General features: G+C 50.6%; 1 protein-coding gene across 1 annotated transcript in view; it reads right to left on the bottom strand.

Annotated features, from left to right (window-relative positions):
* NTN1 (netrin 1) overlaps positions 1 to 20313 on the bottom strand; it is a 195274-nt gene extending 174961 nt beyond the window's left edge. Inside the window, exon 1 of the mRNA XM_067547879.1 lies at positions 19179 to 20313. Within this exon, the coding sequence (XP_067403980.1) occupies positions 19179 to 20196 (1018 nt within the window). The 5' untranslated portion in view covers positions 20197 to 20313. The remainder of the gene's footprint in view (positions 1 to 19178) is intronic.
* Positions 20314 to 24996: the final 4683 nt, after the last annotated feature.

Here is a 24996-nt window from a genome sequence, read left to right as displayed (position 1 = left end):
CTTCTTCCTATGTCTAATTCCCGTCTGCGGATAGCAGCTGTCAAGTCCTGCTACCACCTCTGCATGTGAGCAATTGGGCGTGATCTTTCCTAGCCATGGTATACAGTTACACAAATCAGCCTGTTCACGTCTCAGTTCATGAGGCAACCAAACAAGGGATGAGAGTCTGATTTCTCATCCCAGCCTCTCCCTTAAATAGATAAGAATCAATTTATCATTAAAACAAGACAAACAAACCCCCATTTGCTCACTCACGGACCCTCGCTCCAGTTTGGTGACTCAACCTCTAGCCTACATGTTGGCTTGTAGGCTTTGCCAGGTAGCCCTTAAAGGTGAAGCTATTGGCTGGTGAGTCAATGAGTCAATATGTGTTAGGTGTGTATGAGCTCATGCTCTTCCTACTGTACCAGGGGACGTTGCAGCTTTTGCCCTGGGGAAGGGAAAGCGCATCTCACAAGCTTGTATGAAACTTCTTCCCCAATGATTTCACATCCCTCGGGGGACGTGCAAGCTCTCCTTTCTGCCCACGCGTCTCACCAGTACACTGCCCTACCTCACAGGGGACTGAGGACGAGGTCCAAGACCTTTTCTTACAGCTCATCGGCTCACCTGTCCCTTAGCTTTGGCAATTGCTCAACTGTAGATTTCATGCCTAGTGGGTTAGAAGCAGAGATACTTGACTCACACAAAACTTAGATCATCTCCAGTAAAAATCTATATACCAGACATGTCCATTACTCAGTGAGTTCCTGCTCGTTTCTGATATGTACTGAAGTTGGCCTCCCAGCTACATGAGTGTACCGTAGTCCAGGGGACCGCCCTTTCCTGCTCTTTTTTTCCATTTGGGTGTAAGAGAAGTCTAAAAAGTCCTGTATACAGACAGCAAAATTCGTCCTCAGCTACAAATCCCCTTGAGGTCAACAGGAATCATGAGTGGCAGGATTCAAACTAACTTTGGGACAAATCATTGCCTCGCATTGATCAGTACAAACATTGAGGAGATGTAAAGGCCTGGCACTGGCTACCTACATCAGAAGCAGCTATGGCCCCTCCCTGTGCAGGCAGGCCAGAGAGGGCAGGGAGTGGGCAGAGCCTTCGTTCTGCTATGGCTAAGTGCTGGCCAGGATAACGGTGTGGGGGCATCAAACAGCATGCAACTCGCCAGGTACAGGTGCCATTCACTACCTGCCTGGAGCAGTGGGGGAACTGGGACAGATGCTGTGGTTCCAGAGAGAGCTGAACAACACACTGCCCCTCACTCAGGGCCAGGCGTATGGTCACCATCTAGCCCTGAAGGCTGACGGTGCCTCTTTGGGTAGATTTCTATGGCCTATGTTATGCAGGAGGTCAGGCAACATGGTCAAATGATCTCTTCTGGTCTTAAATTCCATCAGTCTGCTGACTGCTTTGGCAAGGCAATCTGCTTTAAATGAGAGAGTGAGATACTCCATCAGACTCGATCACTGTGTCACGCGCAGGAGAGTCGATTTAATTCTTAACATTCCATTATAAGCAATATCCTGGAAAAAAGTTTGAAGTGAAGGTCCTCTCTCCCCCCGTGGTATCCTGACCCGTTTAAGGGAGAGTGGTTTTCCATGCCTTCCTAGAAAAGTTTGACCCTAAACTGAGCTCTTTTTGTATTTTTGTGTTCACACACTGGCATCTCCAGTGATGCCATCCCAGCTCTGAGAACACTGTAAGTTAACTGTGATGAGGGGGCTGAGCCACAAATTTCAGATGTGGATCCAAAGTTTTCCCAAAGTAGAGATCCAGAGTTCAAATCCAGAGTTTTGGTTCTGGCCCTTCTTCAGCTGTACAGCCAGCAGAGAGAACCAAAAAATGCTGCTTTTTAGAGGTAGGCCCTAATGAAACATCAGTTTGTGAGCTGCTTCTGGGTTACGCTGTCTCAGGATCTTCTGTGATTCTCAGGGATCCTTCTTTTAAAAGGTTTTGGAGTTGAGGCCCTTATCTTGACTGATATCTCGCTTACAGTCCAGAGTTGCTAGGCTGGCATTCTGGGTGCCAGCCCCAAGACAGCCCATGAGTTTGTCAGGTCTCAGCCCAGTCCCCTCCTTCCCCCAAAGACTATAGCCCTAGAACAGAGGTATCCAAGTCTAGGCAACAGGAACAGAGGGAACCAATGAGTTGGGATTTGCCAGAGCCAGAAAAAGCATTGTTATATGCCCAGTGCTTGATCGAGAGCTGAAACGGCACCGAGGAACTCTCCCTGGTCACCTCCCAGAACACCCAGAGAACACACTGGTACGTACCGTGGGAGTGAAGCTGAAAAGCTATTGGTGTGTGGGGAGAAGAGGGTGGGTGAAAGGCGACATCGTCAGAGGATCAGCTGGATGCACCCTCCCATGGCAAGCCAGTGGGGAAGTAGTCCAGGTGAAAAGATCTAAGTCAAATTTTGCCCTCAGCCACACCCACCCAACCGAGGTAAAGATCGATGGGATTGTGTAAGTGGAAATGGAGGCACAATTTGATCTTCTGTATTTAAAATTTCTCCTGGTCTGCTGTGACATTTTTCTGTGGAAGAATACACCCAGATCCTGCGAGGTGCCGAGCATGTACACTGGGGTTTAATACGACTGGGGGGGGGGAGTGCCGGAGCCTTAGGCCGGAGTGCTATAACAGAGGCTCATAAAAGAGGCACAGTGTGCTGTACTAGACACAGAGTCTGCTAGTCACATGTCAGTGCTGTATTCTTCAGAGGAAAAGGTAACGCTCAGATGCTGAATGATTTATGCAATATATGCTTTCCTGACTGCAGCTGAAGCATGGGCGTTGCTGATTCTTATCGTTTTTCTCCTTTTCACTCAGCATTTCTAAACCTATCTGGAACGGGAAAGATGTTTTAATGTGTTTAATAAATATGCATAAAATTAATCTTAAAATGTATTGATAAGCATCCCATAAATTCTCAGAGTTCTGTCAGTTCTTTGGGGGCAGTGAACTTACTCGGTGTGTTAAAGAACCAAGTAAATGTTTGTCATTATTGTCATGATTATTAGTAACAACAGCTAATAAATGTTTCCTGTCCTGAACTTTTTCTAAGGTGTGGCAGCCTGACAGGGTTCTGCTATGGGAGAGCGGGAGTGTTTTTGTTGGCATACATTCTGTTGAAAGCAGAAAGGGAGGCTGCGTCAGCGATTGCTTTCTAGATGACATCCCAGTGTTGCATTTTGGAGTGTCCCTATGCCCCACCCAGGGCCATTCCATGTTTATTTCTGCAATTCAATATCATCACAAAGGCTAAGTTGTCCACACGTTGTCACACAAAACCTCACAGACACCGAAGAAGATTTCACACCCTTTCAATGGTCCTGGAAGGCTTGTGCTTCCCCATTTCAATAATCCATCACTGGGTACTAAAACTGGCCAAGAGGGTGTTAGTTCCCAACCAGGAATTCCTGCTTCCCACACCTGGCCATAAAGAGAAAGTGTTAGGGTACTTTGGGAAAATAAGGCAGCGCTCAAGCAGCCCAGCAACCTCAATATCATTGGGAAACGAATCGAGATATAAGAGCCTGAACTCCAGATGCTCTTTTCAAAGCAGGATCCCTGATAATCACAGAAGACTGGGTTTTGCTCAGTCCTGTAGCAGGCTGAACTTCACTTGTAGCCAGTGGGAGTTTGCATCAGTAAGGACAGAATAAGGGTGTCATGCTTTGGCCCAGAGAGAGGAGGGCAGAGATTAGCAGTGGACAAGCTAAAGGGAAGGCAAACCTCCAAGATTGGTTTTGTTTTAGCCTAACTGTGCTGGGTTTGTTTGTGTAAAAACCTTTTTGTTGGAAATCAGTTTAACTTTAAGCTTCCTGAGAATAAAGGCTGTGAGAAAGCTCTCCCAGTGCAAGGCAATGCCATCCATACCTATTATACCTATTATACTTCTATGGATACTGCTAACCATCCGTGAGACTACCTAATTATTATACTTCTATGGATACAACCATCCGATGGTCCCATACTTCTATGGATACTGCTAACCATCCAATCCTTGATAACAATGCCATCCATACCTATTATACCACTCCTTCCTTGTGTGGAAGAATGAACCTGCCTTCGGCTGAACCAGGATTTAGGCCTGATCCCAAGGGATGTTGAGCACTTGAAATTATGGGTGCTTAGTAATGCTTGGGATCAAACCCTTCTTCTGCAACAAATTCTCTAATGTGGAAGTGATTCTGAAGTACAATTCCCGTAGACCGACCCAGCCAGAGGCTTTGCTTTTATTCCACTTACTCCATTCAGCTAATTTGACTGCATTGGTGACCCCACTAGCCATTTTTCTCCTGAAAAGACTCCTATTGAACACATAGGCATAGTAATAATAAGCAACATTTTTCACCCACACGTTCCAAAGCACTGTACAAGAGAGGATATTGCATTACCCCTCTCGCCAGTTACAGATGGGAAAACTGAGGCACAGAAAGGGGGAAGAGGCTGATTTCCAGTGGTGATGAGCACCCACAATTCACTGAAGCCAACAAGATCTGTGGGTTTGCATCATCTCTGAAAATCAGGCTTCTAGGCAACTAGCCCAGTCTTAGTTTTATGCCAATTATATACAAATGTTGTTATTTCAAGTTCCACACTGATGTGTTGCTCTCAGCCAGGATAAGGACATCTTCAAAGACAACTAGAAGATCTTGCTTCAAGGGTCTGCGATCCCCCAGAGCCTCAATAAGTTCAAGGGTCCACGGTCTGTGAAGAAGTGCATCTGTCTCCTCTCATCAAAGGAAAAAACAGCCACTTCTAAACTTCCACCTTCCATCAGCATGTGATACCCACTGATGCGTGGGATGAATGCACAGGGTGAAGTACTGCTTCTGATTTCCTGGAGCTTCACATGATCATTTCTTAGACACTTCTTTCGCATTTCTCCTCCATGATGTACTGAGCTGAAGAATGAGTGTAAAAGACCCTGCTCCCAATCAAATGATTATCTGTGCCTCTGTTTGACAACATCCAAACCATCATTCCTGACAACTAACAGCTCTGGCTTCTTCTCTGATTTATGTGTATGAAACATTAGCCTCTGTAATAATAACCCCTAGGGGTTTTTTTTTAGAGGGAGACAGTTTATCATCAGTAGATTTCAAAGTGCTTTGCAAAGGAGGTAAGTATCATTAGCCCCTTTTTACAGATGGGGAAACTGAGGCAAAGGGAGATGAAGTGACTTATCCAAAGTCACCCAGCAGGCTAGTGACAGACCTGGGAACAGCATCCAGGAACCCTGAGACCCAGGCCAGTGCTCTAGACACCGGCCCACACTGCCTCTATGGCTGAATGAGTGTAAAACTCCACAGGTGAAGATAAGAAAACAAGAGGTGAAGGGTAAGGAAATACAACACTTTGGATGTAAGGTCTTTGCCCACTTCGATGTGAGAACATCACCTACGCTAATATCAAAATACCAAATTCAGGCCCATCTATAGATGATGGCACTCTAAGACCAGAGCACCACAGAAACCATGGGCTCAGAAGGGGCTTCTAGTGGGTCATCTTCAGACCTATGCAAATCCCCATCAGATTTGCATGAAATCTTGGGGCCACCCAGCTCACTGACCAAGCTTCTCTTCACTCTGTGAGCCAGATCTCGGTGGGTGTCAACTGGCGTAGCTCCACTGCAGTCAGAGGAACTCTGCTGACACCCGCTGAGGATCTGCCCCCATCTTCAGATCTGAGGGAAACATGGCCTGTCTTCTGCTCTTACTGAGAAATATGAATAGGCCCAACATTAGGGCATATCACATGTGCCCAGATACCACTGCAATGGGCTCCCTATAAAGGCATGTCATTAATAAATACAGTTGCAGTGGACCTGGTCCCCAGAGCCCCATGAGCCTCGAGTTCAGAAGAAGTGAGGGCATGTTAGTGGCTTCACAGTGAGACAAGATTTTTATTGGTGGCAGTTTGTTCCATTGCTGAACTGGCCTAGTGAGTTGTTATAACGTTTACTCTAATGTTTAACCCTTTATTTTCCTATCACTGCTTCCTCTCTCCTCATTGATTAATGAAAATCTTTTTCACGCGGCAGGTTTTCTAGAAATAATCACAAGAAAATTCTGCATTTCAATTGGTGGGTTGAGAAATAACAAAATGTGTCATAATCCCCAAAGCCGCGCAGGCATCTGCATTCATTTCCCAACCCAGCATGGGCTGCTGGTTGGTCTGACGGCCTATGGGACACAGCCTATGGGTTGGCCCGGGCCTGATTCGGACTCCATTGCCAGTCTCAGCTTCTCACTTCCTGACCACCAGAGGCTGGGGGAGATGGTCTTCTGCGGCTACACAGCATCCCTTCAGGCTGACTGAAGAGAAATGTTGATGGGAAGGATGATGATTGTGACATGAAGCTTTGAGGGTAGGAAGATTAAAGCTGGTTCAAATAAAGGGCTCCCAAAGGCTTAATAAGGCACACGGGGAACTCCGTGGGGACAAAATACAACAGGCCTCATATACGTGTGTAGACTTACAGCCAGCTCCTCAGCTGGTATCAATTGTAGATCTGTTGAAGTCAATGGAGCTAGGCTGAGTTACACAAGCTAGGCATCCGTCTCCAAATACTTTTTCTACTAGGTTTGCCCTGCAAACCTTTCCCCCACAGCTATAACTGAAATAGTAAGGTCCAGCCCCAGATTCGCTGGAGAGGAAATTGTTCATTGGAAGGGTTTTGCTTTTACAGTTTTACAATAGTTTATCAGTCACCCCTTACCCTGTGAGCCTGAGCTGCCATTTCCCTTTAACGGAGAAAAATCATTACCAGCGGACGGTTCTTACTGTAGGATACAGCTGAGGCATGGGAAACAAGGCTGTCTCCCAGAACAGTCTGCCTAATGCAACGAGAGACTGAATGTGTATCTTGTGCCAAGTCCTGTATCTGAAAACACAAGATGTTTCCTTTTTCACACTGTGATTGCAGTTGTTATTGTTAAACATTCTCTAGGCGTATGAAAATATAGGGCCAAAATCTGAGAGGCACAGGGCACCTGCAAGCGCCACTGACGTCAGATAGTTGTGCAGGTGCTTAGTTCAGCTCACGCCCTGGCCCCATAGATTAAGCCAATGGTATGGGAACAAATTACAGAGGTCATGTTCAAAGTGCTTTGTCAATACAATGCAGTATATATTTATCTAATCGTGTTTCCCATATCCAAGGCAACTGTGAGGGTATTTTATTCAAGTTAATGGGAGTTTCAAAAGTGTTTTATGACAGTTCTTATCTCTAACACTAAAAATACTGCTATGTTTAAGGAAAAGTTACAGAGCAAACTAATGGCTCTAATTTACTGATGCTACTAAAACTGGTAAAGATTCGGGCATGGTTCCCTGGCCTCTTTCTCAAGCGTTACCATGGTCTAGCAAATATTTGAGCTCAGAAGCCAGTTCACTCGTGGATTCTTTCACCAACCTCTTCCCGTTATAAAGGACTTAGATGCTTTATAAACAGCAGTTTGGGCTGGAATGCAATTGGCTTGGGTTGGACTGAAGCTGACTGGAATAAAACTGATCAAATAGAGCAATTTGCAGTTTTGTTGCAGCTGTGTTGGTCCCAGGATATTGGAGAGGCAAGGTGGGTGAGGTAATGTCTTTTATTGGACCAACTTCTGTTGGTGAAAGAGAAAAGCTTTTGCGCTACACAGAGCTATTCTTCAGTATGGAGCAGAGGATACCTGAAGAAACAAAGTTGTGAGGGGAGAGCAACACTCAGAAATATTATATAAATAACTACTAGTACCTTGGTATGCCCTCTGCAATAGTAAACAAACCACCGAGTCCCAGTCTATACTGAGTCCAGGACTGTATCACCTGAATTGCTTTAAAATACTATTTAAAAAAAATCCTACTTGAACTACCAGGTTGTATGTCTAACTAAACTGAGTAACTGCAACAATACATCTCCAAATCATGTCCTTTCTCACCCTCCTCTCGCTTGAGTATGTGATATCCTCCCTGCGGAACCACATCCATCCTCTAAACCTGCTTCTGCAAAGAGGTCCACCTGGTAGATCAGATCTGGGGAGAGTTCCACGGAAGTTTGATGGGACTCCAAGTGGGTGACAAGGTACTGGTGTGTGGCTCCCTTTGCAGAATCGGGTCCTTAAACTGGAAGCTCTTTGCGCTCAGGGCCTGTCTTTCCATGTGAAGATCCTAGCACACTAGTGGGTCCCATGAAATAATAAATAAGAATTAGAACTGCTCAGGAAAAGGGTTTTTTCCCCCATGGAATATTTTGACTTTTTATCAAAAAACCCCAAAAACCTGAATATTGATTTTTTTCCAGACAAACAATATCAAAAAAGGAAACACAGGCTGACAACTTACTTTTTTTAGTTTTCAGCCAAAAAATTTTGGTTCTCAGGCTTTCTGATGAAAAAGTGAAAAATTTCATGGAAAGCAGATACTTTCCGTGAAACTTTTCATTTAGTTGAAAACCCAGTTCTCCATCAAAGGAGAAAAGGAGGTCCAGTGGAAGATGTCTGACCAGCCCTAATAAGAATAACAAAACTGGCTTCGGTATAATCCAGGTTTAAATACAGGCAGCATGGCTGGGAACCTTGCATTCTGAGCACTGCTGCTGTGTGGATTTCACCTTCTCCACCTACTGAAGAAAATTTCAGAGTGAAGCAGGAAATACCACGCCTCTTCACCATTTGTTCCCAACTTCTGTCTGTCTAAGCCTGGGTTTGTTATCCTTCAAGGCATGTTGCAAACCTTGTCTTTGCTCTCTGGATTTTGGTCGGGAGCCTGCTACTGAGAGTGGGCTGAGGATTGCTGAGGAGTGGATGGTGGTTGAATAGATTTATTATGATTGTTATATATGGGTGATTATTCCAGGCTGTACGGTCTTGGCAGGGCAGTTTGTTTTGTTGTGGTTGGTGGGGGATTTTATTTAGAACTGGTGTGTTCTGCTAGATACAGTGCCTAGGGTGCTCTACAAACTGTAATACATAATCACACTTTGAAATCTTCCAGATCACTTGTCCTTCCAGAGCACTTGCTTCCTGATAAGTCTAGGACATTTGTTGGAAAAGATGAAGTGGTGTGTAAGTCAGAAATCTGATGTCTAAGGTCTGCTCTACACTACAGGGTTAGGTCGACACAAGGCAGCTTATGTCAACCTAACTATGGACATGTCTACACTTAAATTTCACTCCCACCGACATACCTGCCCCACCACACCGATTTAATAACTCCACCTCCACAAGCGTTATAGAGTCAAGGTCAGCGTAGTTAGGTCGACACAGTGCCAGTGCAGACCCTGCATTGATTATGTCGACTGTTACTGGCTTTCAGGAGCTGCCCCACAATGCCCCACACTGACAGTACAATCGATACAAGCGCTCCTGGTGCCAACGTGCACCACCAACACAAGGACCGAAGTGTAGACATGCTCAAGTGATATAATTACTATGGCAGCTGTATACCAAGGTAAGTTAGGTCAACCTAATTTTGTAGTGTAGATGTGACCTAAGGGAAAGTGGTGTTTTCTGAAGAATCCTCCAGTATAATGATTAAAACATTAAATCAATTCACGGTAGCTTCTGGCACAAACTTCATGAGCTTCATCAGACATTGTAAACTCATTTCCTTTTCATCACAAGCTAATTTGGAATAAGAAAGGAAGTGGGTGTCATATTGCCTCCTAGAATGGCTAAATGTGCTAGTGAATTTCCAGAAAGCATCACCAGTCCTAATGTACTGGACCCTGCAGTTCTTACTCAGGCAAATAGACCTTACTCACACAGGTAATCCCATGCAGTCAATGGAACTACTCCTGTGAGTAAGGACTTGCATGAGTTGTAAGGTCTGGCTGTTTTAAGTGCTGTCTACAGTGGTGAAGCACAGATTTGGGAGTCAGGATTGAATCAAGGTCTCTCTTCTTGGCTATTGAGCAATGTTGTTGTGGCCGTGTCAGTCCCAGAACATTAGAGAGACAAGGTGGGTAAGGATCTTTTATTGGACCAACTTCTGTTAGTGACAGAGACAAGCTTTTGAGCTTACACAGAGCTCTTCTACAGGTCTGGGAAACTTACTCAGGTCTAGTCTACACTAGCAGCACTACAGTGGCACAGCTGCAGTGGAGTGCATCTGGTGAAGACGCTTGATGCTGACGGGCGAGAGCTCTCCTTTTGGTATAATAATTCCACCTCCCACACAGGCGGTAGCTATGTCAATGGGAGAAGCTCTCCTGCCGACACAGCGCTGTCCACACTGGTGCTTAGGTCGGTGTAATTTATGTCGCTCAGGGATCATTCACACCACTGAGCGACGTAAATTATGCCAAAGTAAGTAGCAGTGTAGGGTGTCTCAGGGTGTCACAGCTAAATACAAGGTGGAACAGATTGTTTAGCATAAGTGGTTATCACATATTTCAAGGAACCATTCAAGGTGAAGTGGCCCATTGATACCTCCTCAGTCATAGGGAGGAAAGGAGGGCGGGGAGCAGCGTTAGAGGTGATAGATAGTTGTAATAAGCCATAAATCCAGTGTCTCTGTTCAGTCCATGATTTTTAGTGTCTAGCAAAGTTATGAATTTAAATGCCCAGGCTTGTCTTTTGAAAGTGTTGTTCAGGTTTCCTTTGAGGATGAGGACACTGGATTTATGGTTTATTATAACAATCTATAACCCATTAACAACCTCCCCAGCTGCTTCTCCTCACCCCCCTTCCTTTACGGGTCACTTCACCTTGAAAAGTCTCTTAAAATATGTGTTAACTACGTATGCTAAACAATCTGTTCCATCTTGTATTTAGCTGTGACACTCTGAAGAAGCTTCCCACCTGAAGAACAGCTCTGTGTGGCTCAAAAGCTTGTCTCTCTCACCAACAGAAGTTGGTCCAATAGAAGATATTACCTCACCCAATTTGTCTTTCATCTTGAGCACGTCATTTAATCTCCCTTTGCCTATTTACTCATCTCTAAAATAAGGACAATAGCACTCATCTACTTCACAGTGGTGTGAGGCTTAATTAGGAGTAAAATTTACTCTGAAGAGCAGATTATTCTATAATAATCTTCTGCAGGGTTTCTTGCACCTTACTCTAAAGCATTTAATACTGGCCACTTTCACAGACAGGACATTGGCCTAGTGGGACCAATGCTCTGATACGGCAATTCCTATGTTCCTAACAAATGCTTGTAAAAATGCTTTGAGATTCTTTGATTAAAGAGCTGGATGCATGGAAAGTGGTTAGTTTTGGGGAGGTTTTTTATGGCTAAGAAAACTATTTGGGATTCATGTAACTATAAACTAGACGCCTAGAGCAATGTAACGTAGTGATTGTATATTGTACAACAGACAGAAATCATCATGATCACAGAGAAGAAAATCAAACCAAGTGGACTTTTTGAAGTGTAAACATGTAAGACTATTAAGGATGTGATCTTGAGTTAATCCCAAGACATAAATTCACTTAATAAAAAACATAGCTCATCTTAAGGGGGAAAAAATAGGTACCAGCTGTGGTGAGAAAGGCTGGCATTCTCCAAGAAAGAGAAATGATTTTCACTGCCTTTCCGACAGCCACTCTGGGAATACACATTTTAAAGCATCCTTTTCTGTGTCTCCCTTTACCTTCAGCAGGAGGCCGGAGAGAAGTTTGAGTGATGGTTTTTAAGAAGTAAAATACTCAGCCAGACCAAAGGAAATGGCAGCCCTGTGACAAAGGCAGGGCAGCATGGCGGAAAGCAGTTCTCTTTAGCTTGTGGCAAGCCTGGATGTTGTTCATGTGAACGATCCCACAGCAAGGCGGTAGCTGGAGGATCCTGGTCACTAGGTGTTAATGGGAATCCCAGCAGTGGCTCTGCTCCAGATGTTGTAGGCTAACTGAGATAAATTACAGCTCTATACTGTTTACACATTCAAACAGCTCTTACTATCTTCACACTAGGGACTTTGAGATGCCATTTCCCACCGAGACTCCCTTTCTAATCATGTTGCACCTGTTAACTCTTTCATTGCTGCTGCTCTTTTAATCTAGCCAGTTATTTCGATGCTGGTCATTCTTGTTAAAAATGAAAGTTATTCAAAACTTCAGTGTTTGGGCTTTTGCCCAGAGCACAAAACCAGAGAAATCAAATTTCACAATAAGAGGAGGAGCTAGACTGTGCTTCCCTGTAGCCATCAGATTTTCAAGGCCAGAAGGGACCAGTGTGATCATCAAAGTCTGACTTCCTGGATAACACAGGCCAGAGAACTGCCTCCAAATAATTCCGAGAGCAGATCTATTAGAAAAACATCCAGTCTTGATTTAAAAATTGTCATTGATGGAGACTCCTCCACAACCATTGGTAAATCGTTCCAATGGTTAATTACTCTCAGCATTAAAAATTGACATCTCATGTCCAGTCTGAATTGTCTAGCTTCAGCTTCCAGCCACTAGATTGAAGATCCCATTATTAAATATTTGTTCCCATGTAGTACTTATAGACTGCAATCAAGTCACCCCTTAGTCATCTCTTTAAGTGACACAGATTGAGCTCCTTGAGTCTATCACTATAAAGCATATTTTATAATCCTTTAATCATTCTCATGGCTCTTTTCTGAACCCTCTCCAATTTATCAACATCCTCCTTGAACTGTGGACACCAGAACTCGACACAATATTCCAGCAGCGGTTGTACCAGTGCCAAATATTGAGATAAGATAACCTCTCTACTCCCACTTGAGATTCCCCTATTTATGCATCCCAGGCTCGCATTAGCTCTTTGGGGCACAGTATCACACTGGTGGCTCAGGGTCAGCTGACTATCCACCATGACCCTTAAATCTTTTTCAGACTCCCTACTTCCCAGGAGAGAGGCCCCCATCCTGTAAGTGTGACTGACATTCTTTGTTCCTAGATTAATACATTTACACTTAGCCATACTAAAATGCATATTATTTGCTTGTGCCCCGTTTACCAAGCAATCCAGATCGCACTGAATCCGTGACGTGTCCTCTTTACTATTTAGCACTCGCACGGCTTGCGTGTCATCTATAAACTTTATCGGTCATGATTTAATGTTTTCTTCCAGGTCACTGATAAAAATGTGAAAGAGGGTAAGGCCAAGAACCGATCCCCACTGGAAACACACCTGGCTCAATGATGATTCCCATTTACAATTACAGTTTGAGGCCTATTAGTTGGCCAGTTTTTAATCCACATAATGCCTGTCCTGTTAATTTTCTATCTTTCTAGTTTTTTAAAGACATAGAACCCGCATGCTCTGGCTGCTGTGTGCCGTACCCATGACAGAGAACAGCCGTCAACCCAATTTAACGGGTCAGAGAAGAAATTGGGTGCTGCAAAAGTGACAAAAAGTAGTCAGAGTGTATTGGTAAATCTGGGTTCCACTCCTGTAGGACACTTCTAAACCCTGGCAAGTCCATGAACTTCACTGGAGCTGCTCCATTTACACTGATGTGAGTGGGATCAGAATCAGGCCGTAAGGGGCTGGTTTTACCATCTCTTCTGAAGATTTGGAATTTGGTGTCCTCAAACAGCAATAAATGGTTAAAGCAAATCGGCCACTTTTTACACAAGTGTAGAAACTGTAAGCATAAAAACCAAGGAATTTGGGTAATCAGGATGCTTAGGGTAAAGAGACAAACCTTTCCCTTTGTAGTCAATCCTTTCCTGCCTATTTAATTTTCCTAGTACTCCCATGACCAAGGATTCCATTAACTTCCACAGTGAGAATTAAACCCTAATATTATTCTGCATGAAAGCTATTCCAATATACGCTATAGAATTATCTTCGGCAACAAAGCGTTTGAATCCTCTAGCTGAGAGAACAGTCCAGTAAAGAGCATGCTTACAAACCTTTGTCCATGTCAGTAGTACCATGGTATCTCAGGTACACTAGCGACAGACAAACTGAACTACAGGCACCAAAAAGCTCATTTCACAGCCGTCTATTGTCTGGGTTTTAAATTACAGCTATGTTATGCAAATCTTTGGTTTTGATTGCAGAACTAGTTTTCATAAACTATCGCCCAGCCGCAGACTTGGGAAGATCTCGGAGCATTTGTCTTGTGAGATTTTTTAAAAAAAAGTTCTAAATTCCATAGGAAGTTTATTAAAACCACAGTAACTCATTTATGAAATATATCTTATTGTCTTCAGTCTATGAAAACCAATGGTGCCTAAAAATTCACAGGGATCATCAATAACCCTTCCACAAGCTTCATCTCATCCGGAATAGAATATCTATTAAAAGAAAGATCAGTACCACTACTGTTCCAGATTACACACACGTGTGTATAGATTACACATACCTACCTACATACACTGGGCTAGATCCTCAGATGGTGTACATTGGCACAATTCAAGGGACTTTATGTTAAGTTGCCCCAGCCAAAGATCTAGTGCATGTCTGAATGAAAGAGTTCCCATATTCTCCTGAGTGTCACCAACCCTGAAATATTATACTCTTCTCTTTTATGATGTTTTGGATTATTTCTGGAAGAAATTCCAAGTTTCACTAAAGAGAAGAATCTAGCTTTCCTACATTGGTATTTTTTTATTGTATACACACATATATCAGTAACTGCTTCACAGTTAAGACTGTGTTGTGATGTCTATTTAAAACTAGACTACCTTCTTCTGTGTCTATCTATCTATCTATATATCTATCTATTTTAGGGTGACCATCCAACCGGTATTGGCTGGGACAGTCCCCTTTTTAAGCCCTGTCCCTGACGTCCTGACTTTTTGAGAAAACGGGGCCTTTGTCTTGTTTGCTCTTGCCGGAGTTGGACATATGCCCAGTTTTGCAAAAAAAGTGGGGGTGCGGAGGAAAGTTTGGGAGAGCGAGCGGCAAGGGGGGGGGCAGGACAGGAGCCGGGCCGATGTGTGTCCACTATACCCTGCCCCTCCAATCAGGGAGTGATGGGTGTCACATGTTCACTCTGCAGCCCAATCAGAGAGCAGCATGGGCAGGGCCCTAATTCAAACTCGTTCCTGGCCAGGCTGTGTGTGGAACTGTGACTCGAGGCCCAGGGCCCAGATCCGGCTGGACAGGGCCCGACCAGGTCCCGCAGCATCCGCTTGTGCTGGGGCACTGGGTGAGGCACACCCCACCCCCGCAGCCCGCCAAGTGGTCCACGGAGCCCCCATCCCAGCCTTGTGTCCTCCCCCCACCATCCTTCGGGGGCAGCACCTGGAGCCCTCCTCAGTGCCCCACACCCACTTCAACCACCCTCTTTCCCTCACCAGCCTGCCACCAGTCACCCGCTTCTGCCACATCCCGCCAGGGGCACCTGCCCCCCCTGAGTTTCGTACCACCAGCCGGGAGCGACCCGTCCTCTGGGTGTCCTCTGCTCGCTCCCCTCCTCCATCCCCATACCAGCCGGGAGTGACCCCCCACTCCATCCCCTGCTCCTCTCCCCCAACCCCCACTGGCTCATACCAAAATCTGAAATGGCGGCCCTGCATACCGGTCTTCACCCACCTCCCCCGGGCTGCTCTCTGGAGTCTCCTGGGTCCCTCCCGTTAACCTGGAGCCTCCTTCATGCCCTCTACTACCCCAGCCCCCTCAGGAGCACCGCACCACTAACTGGATCATAGTCCAATAGCTTCCCCTCCTGGCTCCAAGCCCAAAAGTCCTCACACCCTGCCCAGACCCATTCCTCCGCACTGCTCCCAGCTCTGCTACATGGCTCAGCTGGGGGGCATGGAGGAATTCACGGGGGCAGTGTTGCCAGGCAGCATGAGTCAGCCCCATGCATCCCATTTTCAGTTTAGGGAAATACGATCGATCTATTGATCTATCCCCATCCACCTCCTCTATCGATCTATCGATCTATCCCCATCCACCCCCTCTATCGATCTATCCCCATCCACCCCCTCGATCTATCTATCCCCATCCACCCCCTCTATCTATCTATTGATCTATCCCCATCCACCCCATCTATCTATCTGTCTATCTATCTATCTAGTAGATTGATAGCAGAGAGAGAGCATGTATGTTGGCAGAGTAGAATTCTACTAAAATGTAGACTTGACATGTATGTGGAGCTAAGGTTTAGTAAATGTTTTGCAAAGCACATATGTCTGCATTTTGTATTAATCTTGAAGTATCTTAGCTGTATTAATTTTCTAAAGGAAGACGACGTGGTGAGCCAAATAACCCTGTGCATTGCCAATATTTTTCTTTGTTATTATTCTTGGTGTTCAAGAGGAAGACAAAGAAATTAAATACTTTTAAAAGTCACATCTGATTATGATTTAAGAAAAGGAAAAATGAACTGCTCAGAGATGCTGCACAATGTTATTCTTATCACTGGAGCTGAATATTTTGGATGACAGGGCAAGTGATAGATACTTTCTATGTAAATAATGACATTAAATATTCACAAATGATAGAGGAACCCAGGAAAAGTTTCTGCCCAAGGGCTGGATTCTGTTTACAGTGGTGTAATCCTAGAGGAATGCCAATGGAGTCACTGTGGTGGAAAACCAGTATAAGGAAGATCAGAATCAGGTCCAGAGACTTGTGTAGCATCAAGGGCTAGAATTTGCAGCATAAATGAATAATTCACCATTAATAATTAATTCATTCTCTTTTAATAAAAGAGATCCTCAGCTAGAGTAAATCATCATAGCTCCACTGACTGCAGCAGAGGTACTCCCTTTACACCGGTTGAGAATCTACCCCAGATATGCAAGTGCTAAACTACAGGAGATGCTGAAGTATTTTATAAGTGAGTATTGCTATATGTTAACTAGTCTTGGAATGTGGTTCAGATGACAAGTAAAAATGAGTTATAGTGCTTAATCTCTGGTGGGCAAGTGTTCATACCACAAAATTACCAGTGTATGACATGACTTCAAGTCTCTGGCTAGAAGACCCCAAAGACTAGAATGGTAGAGCTGGCTGGGGATTTTTCATAGGAAAATGCTGCTTCATCACAATTGAAACTTTTCATGGAAATATATACTGCATTTAACAAAAACTCCATTGGGAAGGTTTCTCAGGATGGAGTATCTGATCAGAGAGAGAGAGAGATCCACAACAGAATAGCCAGTGACCCAGGTGCTAGGGCATTCCCTCCGGCCTCTAACGTTTTAGGTGAGTGTCCAAACCATGGGACTATTTTGGGATGGGTCTCACTCACTCTTGTTCTCTCTGATCTTTTGCATAAATATTTTGAAAGGCCTAGTTTTTGCTCCAGTGCAAAAGAAAAACAAATGCTGAAACTTCTTTTTTTTTTTTTCCCCGTGGCCAGTCCTGTAGAATAGGGTTGCTACAGGTCAGGTTTAAGATGTATTAATGCAGTGTGGGGTATGACTGGAAAAAGGGGAAGGGGGTTCTGCAGCTTGGATTAGAAGTTTACTGCCAATTCTGGGAGTGAGGGACAAAACTGACTTCCTGCCAGTCAGAATTTAGGTGACTGGGCAAAGCTCCGGGAGAGGACCTGGGGACTAGGATTGGGGGGTTGCTGCAGGTCAGGATTAAGGTGCATTGGCAGAGCTGGTGGCAGGGGCCCTTGGATGGGAATAGAAGGGGGTGCTGGAGGTCAGGAATAAGGGGTGTGGAAGCCCAAGACTGGAATAGCAGGGCATGCTAGGGCAGGAGGGAGGCACCTTAGCAACAACTGTGCAAGTCATGGACTAGGAGAGTAGGGACGGGGATTCCTCTGAGTGGTGTTTGATGAGCTATCCCACCTCACCATTGCCTGTAGCCAGCTGACCACTGGCTTTCTTGAATATCAAAATCGCCTTTGAAAGGGAAAGGGAAGTTGAGATGTGTGAAGCCTTCCTAACGTCTATGGGAATATCTGTGCCTTGTCTGAAGACATCCAGCTACACACCACCAAGGACCCACCATCTTTCTGCCTGTCATTCTCGGGCTAGGAAGGGACAATCCATGCAGGAATATTGCAGCACTGCCTGTAAATACGCTAGGAATCTTTCCTGAGTGATAAACTCGATTCTCGGCATTGTTTACAGCCAAGAAAATCTATATTTCTTGCCTCAGACCCAGTGAAATAAATCATCCCCCAAGCACACTGCTGTTTCTCATTTAAGCCTTGGTCCTCATTCAAGTCTCTCATTAGATACCACAGTATTATTGGCTTGGACAGCGTTTCTGCATGAGACAGAAATGATATAAACACATCAACTCCACACAAACCCTCCTTTGCTCTCCCTCTTCATGGATCAATTAAAGGCACTTCATAAGGCTGGGACAACATCTTCAGAGGGAGATGCCGCTTTAATTGATCTCATATAAAGTCAGCTCTAGAAAACACCACCTACTGTGTGTTCAGAAGGCGACTGGTTGCCAGAGCTCGGTCACTTGTTTGCAGATATAAAGCCACTGCAACATTTCTGATGCACGGTTATAGGAGTTGGAGGTTTCTGCGCTACGCTGTAAAAGTCTGCCTTAACAGCCGCCCAGATGGCCCATAAGGAATTGTTTACATCTAGGCACGACTGGAAAGTGACCCTGCGCTTCTGGAGCTGTCATGAGAGAAACATTTCCTAACAAGAATACCCTCGCAGACGTCTGAACGCAATTCATTTCATAGCCTCCCTTGTCCGTGTAAAGTCTGAACTAATCCACCCAACCGCTCTCTAGGCTCTGACTCCTGCTTCACAACCTACTGCGAGGGTTGGGGCACCCGTCTGTCCCCTGCAGATGTGTCCCTGGCAGGCCAGGACGCATTAGAAATGCCCTTCGCAGGCTGCAGCGGGTGATCTGACCGTGCTGAGAACTCGGACAGGACAAGGCACCTTTCTTTCCACCTTGGCTTTCCCCAGCCATCTCTGCCCCGGGTCGTGGTAAACGCGCCCCGCGGGAGCGCTGCTCTCGGCCACCCAGCCCTAGCGCTGGCAGCCGGGGGGGCTGGAGCCAAGCGCTCAGATTCGCCTTCCTGCCCGCCCGAGCCCCGGGGAAATAGCTCCACTGCGCTGGGCGCGGGAGCGGGGCGGATGGATGCTCCCCCGGGGCTTTGCGGGACCGGCTGAGCGTCTGCTCCGGGCCCCGGGGCTAGAAGGAAGGTTCCGCGCGAGGCCGGCGAGCCTCCCTCCCCGTGCGCCCCTGGCTCCCCTGGGCCGCGCACAGCCGCCGTGCGCTCGCGTCCCGGGCCCGGCGTCCCGGGCTCAGACGCGGCCCCGGCCCCGGCCCCGGCCCCACCCGCTCCACGCGGCCCCGGCCCCGGCCCCGGCTGGACTCACCCACGCACTCGTTGGCCTCCCGGGCCGTGGCGCGCTGCCAGGGCCGGTCGTAGTGGAAGGGCTTGCAGCGGTCGCACTCGGGCCCGGCCGTGTGGTGCTTGCAGTCGCAGACCAGGTTGTCGTCGCGGTCGCGGACGCAGCGGGACGCGTGGCCGTTGCACTTGCAGCGCCCGCCCACCTGCAGGTCGGAGACGGCGTAGAAGTAGGAGTCGCGGGCCAGCTCGGCGTCGTCCTGGTTCTCGTCGCCGAAGGTGTGCAGGCGGCTGAAGGCCACCTTGATGTCGGTGGCCGTGACCCAGTCCTGCAGCACGGGCGAGCTGTCGAAGTCGTGCGCCGAGGGCCGGCCGTCCAGCGTGCTGAAGGCGATGAGGCCGCCGGCCAGCGGGCGCACGTCGGTGTGCGAGTCGGTGCAGACGGCCTCCTGCTCGTTCTGCTTGGTGAGCGCGGCGCGGCTGGGCCGGCCGTACATGCGGCGGCACTGCGTGGAGTAGAACTGGAAGGGCGCCCAGCTGCGCCCGTAGTCCATGGACTTGTAGATGGCCATGGACTCGGGGCGCGGCGAGCAGAACTGCAGGCTGACGTAGGTCACCTCGAACTTCTTGCCCAGCGCCAGGCTGAGCGTGACGTTGTGCGGGTGCTGCACGAAGCTCTCGGACTGCCAGCAGGTCAGGTTGTGCGGGTTGTTCAGGTCGGTCAGGAAGGCGGGCGGGTGGGCGCGCCGCGGCTCCGAGGCGTTGCAGAGGTGGCAGGTCCGCAGGCGCTCCTCGCCCCGCTCGCTCAGCACGCAGTAGCGGGCCGGCGGCCGGCCGCAGGTGCTGGAGACCCGCACCTCCTTGCCGAAGGCGGCGTTGACGAAGTCCGGGATGCAGCGGCGCGGGTGGCCGTGCTCGTCGTAGCACGGGTCCGGCTGCGCCGTCTGCACGGCGAACATGCTCACGCCGTGGCCGCCGCGCACCGCCTCGGCCAGGCACCAGACGGACACCAGCGCCAGCAGCGCCTGCCAGCGTCTCCGGGGCATCGCGGGGCGTCGCCGGGCAGCCTGGGCAAACAGAGAGGGGAGGAAGGGGAGAAGGTGAAGGAGGCGCCGGAAGCCCAGTGGCTCCGCTGCGCAGCCCGGGAAGGGGAGGCAGCAGCCCGGCCCGCGCTGCGGGGGACTGAGCTGCAGGCCGGGCGCTGCCCGTCCAGCGGCACCGCAGCCCGGGGAGCGAGCGGGCAGGGCGGCCCCAGGCCGGGACACTTCGCGGGAAACCCCGGCGGGAAGCGCGCCGGCTGCAAGGAGGCAGGAGGCAAGGAAGCCCCGGCCGGCTCGGAACCGCAAAGCGAGCCGGTTCTCCTCTCCCAAGCCAACCCCGGCCGCCCCGGCTGGTGGCCTTAACAGCCCTGCAGCGGTAGCCAGCAGGGACCAACAGGTGGGACGCTACCTTCTTCCTCCTCCGCTTCTTTTCCTCCTGGGGCAAAGTTGCTGGCGCTCCCGGGGAAGGTGGCCCGGGCGTCCCCGAGCTCTCAGCCGAGCGCCGCTGGCTTGCGGAGTGGAAGCGCTGGAGGCGAAGCGTGCGTGGTTCAAAGAGGCCGGAGCATTCCCGTGGCAGACCGAAAACCGAACCACTCTGCGCTGCCCTGCCTCGCCTCCTGCGCCGGGCGGAGAGCCGGAGTGACGCGCCCAGCTCCGGCGGAGTTTGAGGTCATCTCAAAGGAGTGACATGCTGCGCACACAGGGAACAGAACAACGACATCCACTGGCAGTGTATCGCCGGGGCGGGGGGGCCAGGCAGAGCATCTAATTCACAGAGAGGGGAGAGCAGCGGGGGGGTTGGGGGGGGGGCAGAGCGGGCAAGGAATCAGTGCAAGCAGACCCTTCACTGCATCGCGACTCTTCTACAGCCAAGATTTATAGCGGAGCAAGGGCGACCCTTGGGCGAAGGAAGAGCGGAGCCCGCTGGGAGGGGTTTGAGTTCCCACCCACGGCGGGACCGGCCCTGCTCCCTTCCCGGGACCGTGACTGCGCGGAGCTAGTCTGCAGCCGCCTCTCCCGTGTGCGGCTCGGTGGGAGGGCGGCGGACTCCCCGCTACTCTGTCGGCTTCACCGGGGCTTACACCCGGGTCCCGGGGGGGTCTGGCCGTAAGCTATTGTTCTTGCCATTCTGAACTGTGGCTGCGGGGCGGCCGGGGTGCTTCATGCCCGGCCCGGGGGGAAACAATGTCCTTCTGCCATCGCAAAAAGCCGAGCGGGGCTTCCTGGAAGTCGGGCTGGGAAGGGATTGGGAACGAGCAGCGGTGCCTGTCCGAGGGAGCCGGGAAATCATGTCTAAACCGACACACCCGGGGCGGGGAACTGGGGGACGGACCCTGGCCGTGTTCGGGGTTTAGAAAAGGCTTGGCAAGCTGCTGAGCCGGTGGAAACGGGAGCCTAGAGAAAGTGAGAGCGGAGCTGTACCATCGGTTCACCGGCTTCCCTGAAACCCTCTTCACCCAGGGTCCAGCCCCGCTCTTCTGGCTCAGGCCCAGTTTCCATCAGCTGCGCCGGTTTTGCCCCAGGAAGGAGTGCAGGATCGGGCCCTTCCAATACAGCTGTGCTCGGCGCAGCGCTCTGGTGCGGATACCTCTTCTGAGGACAAACCCACAGTCGGGGGGTGGGGGTGGGGGATTCAGTGTTTATACTGGGCGAGCTGGCACGAATCGGTCACTTTCAATGGAGAGAACAGAGTCAAATCTACCGCCCTCGCCCCCCCCCCCCCGGGGTAGTCAGAGCTTTTGGGAGGAGAAAGGGACCCCGAGATCGGGTGCAGCCAGGGACATGGAGCTGGGAGTAGCCGCAGAGCCCCTGAGGCCTGGCCAATGCGGGCGAGGTGGCCCCTGTTGGTCCCATCTCGGGAAGTTCTCCGCGGGGCTCATTGTCCGAGTGAACTAAAAACACCTGCTCGGAGATTGGAGGGGAAACTATTTAAACGGCGCAGAGGAAGTTCCCAGCGCCCGCTGGAGTGACGGGTCCTGGCACGACCGGGGCTTTCGGCCTCCTTCCGGGGACGTGTCGCAGAGAGGGGCGCAGATTTCGACTCGGGGGCTGCTGTCCGAAAACTTCCCTTTGCCCTCCCCCACAATCTGAGCGCTGCTCCCTCCTCCCCCATCCCTTCACACACACGAGCCCTGCACACACGTTGCACACACGCGCGCTACACAACGCGCAGCGTATTGTTGCCGTTAGTCGCGGGCACTTTCCCCCGTGGGGGATATTTTGCTGAGCATTGACTATTATGGCCAGGGCCGTGCCAGTTCTGAAGGCCCCGCAGGCTGGATCTGCCCCAAGAAGCCCCTTGGAAGCCAGCCGTGGATGCGCGGACAATGGGCGCGCATTGTACTGGTAGCGCAATGTCTGCTCCAGCTCCCGTCCGGGCCCTCACACTCCTCGGGGCTCCGGTCCCTCCCGTTCAACAAGTAGAGAGCTGAGGATGCTGCATTAGCACATGCCAGGGGCTCCCATCTGCTCACGGGAGGGAAATGCTCGAACTCAACCACCTGTTTGCGTCCCGGGGCTAAATCACAGCGTGTCTGGGCTTCAGCGAGAGATCTGCAAATGCAGCTTCTTCTAACGTCCATTGCCATTGAGAAGTCCGGCCCGGCCCGTGCGGAATCCGCTCCTTGCTCGGCCCTGCCTTTCTGGGAGACACCGGCGGAGCTCCCGCGTTACGCCGCCGCCCCTTCTTCCTGCGCTGCGCGCCAGCCCCATGCAAGGAACCCGCCGCGGGCTCCTTATGGCCGGTGCTGCAGGCCGGACAGCCCCGCACCGGTGACTGCACGGCTCGTTTTACAGCCGCGGCATCTGACCAACGAGCGGGTGACAACGAACCGGTGCGAACACAAACACTCTGGGAGTGAGACCTGGATTCAGACCGGGGCTATGTTATTAATAACGTAACGCTGATATTGTCTGTCAGTCTGTGAGTGTGTCACTCTGTCTTACTGCCACTCCAGCTCCTGGGACGCCAGAACAGCTGCTTGGCGGGACAGGAGAAGCCCGAACAAAGGAGGAGATCGGGGTCGGGCCCGGGTGATTTTCTATTTCATGGCAGGATTTCTGATGGAATGATTGTGGCTTCCCCCGCTCCCCTCCAGCGACGACAGGCGATACCTGGGGCGGGGATGCTGGACTGGTGGAGCACTAGATCGTGTCTATCCTCGCCTAACTGCGCAGGATCCCTGCAGGTGCACGTTATTTCGTCTGTTAAAAGAGTAACGGCCCCTTTAAAATCTTTCCAATCAAACTCTTTCTAAAAGGCACGCAGGTGCTTTGCATGTCGGTTGCTCTCGTGAGCTGAGTCCCCTCTGGTTTCAGTCCACCCTGGGGCCGCACCAGAAGATGAATTCGCCCCGGTTCCGATGCCAGGCAGAGCCACCACCCCGGGAAGACGAGGAGGCTCGTTCACAGTCAGCAGCTCCTGGCACGGTCTGTTTTCGCCTTTCCCCAGCTGCTCCGGCTCGTTCGCACGGAGGAGCCGCGCTGGGGTGTTTAACCTGACCGCGGGTTTCCTCCTTCTTGCTCTCAGCCAGTGAGTGTGTCACACCCACGCTGCTGCTGACCCGCGTGGCGTGGGAACAAGCCCGATTCCCCCGGAGCAGGCCAGTGCCGGGTTCCCGTGCTAAGGCGTGTAGACAAGGATCAGACGCCTTTGTCTGGGCGGGGCGGGAGCGGCGCTGATGTTGCAGAGACACTGACAAGACCAACACGCTCCCAGCTCCTCCATCCTTGCCCGAGGCCCAGCGAGCGGGTGAGACATTGCGAGGCTGAAACGCTGCCAGACCCCGGGAGAACTTCGGGGCAAGGTCCGATCCGAAGCCCACCGAGTCCATGTTAGCCTCCCTAGATGGGGTCTGAGCAACCCCGGGGCATGGCTCCCCGCTGGAGAGCTGGGGCCAAGGGGGGGCCGCAGGGCGGGCTTGGCCGAGCACCGCCAGGCTGAGCTCCGCGGGGCACCGCCCGGTCCTCCCCACTCCCAACCCGAGCGTCCTGCCCTGCCCTGCGGCCCTTGCCCGCCCCGCGCCCCGCCCCAGCTGCGCTCGGCCCAGCCCTTGGCTGTAGGACAGTTTTATGTTCCCGGCGAGGTGCCCTTTCTGCGGCCCCCCGCCCCCCATACACGGTGGCTGGGTCGCCGGGGCTGCGGCCGTCCGCGATCTGCCCCGGGTTCAGCTCCGCGAGGCGCGGCGGTGCCACTCAACCCCGAGGCAGGCAGCGCTGGGCTCGGCTCGGCTGGGCTGGGCTGGGCTGGGCTCGGGGAACTGGGAGCGATGCAGGAGCCTGCCCCTTGCCCGCCCCTCCCCGCTTCGGCTGCCTCGCCACCGAGCTGAATAAAAGGGGTTGTTGTCAATTGAATTAGGGCCGGATTAATCCGCTCCCGCTCCTGCTCAGCCCAGCGGGGCGCCTTTGGCAGTGCAACCGCTCTCCCTGCAGGGCAGCCGGGCCGCGACAGCTCGAGCGCGGCCCCCTCCAGCCCCCAGCCCTCTTCCCCTGCAGCCCTGCTGCGGGATGGTTGTTAACTCTGCACCGTGAGACAGCCCCAGCCCCCAGCCCCCTGCGCGCTTCTACAGCCCCACCGCCCCGGGCAGCGCGGGCCGGACTGCGGGAACCTCGTTAACAGCCACGTCCAGCCGGGACTCGCAACCCCCCGGCGGTCACAGCGCTTTGCCGCTCCCCGGCGCACACACCCCAAGACAGGTGCAAGCCCCATCCCCCCAGCCATGGCCTCAAGGGAGAGGGGTGCGGGGTCACGCTGGGAAGGGGGGCAGCAGCAGAGCCGGGCTGGCTCCAGGCCAGACACATGCTGCG

Source organism: Emydura macquarii, unplaced genomic scaffold, assembly GCF_026122565.2.
Source record: "Emydura macquarii macquarii isolate MOO-44397 ecotype Brisbane River unplaced genomic scaffold, CSIRO-AGI_Emac_v2 contig_1230, whole genome shotgun sequence".
Lineage (NCBI taxonomy): Eukaryota > Metazoa > Chordata > Testudines > Chelidae > Emydura > Emydura macquarii.
The sequence above is the reverse complement of the archived record's forward strand: the minus strand, read 5'-3'. Positions and strand labels throughout refer to the sequence as shown.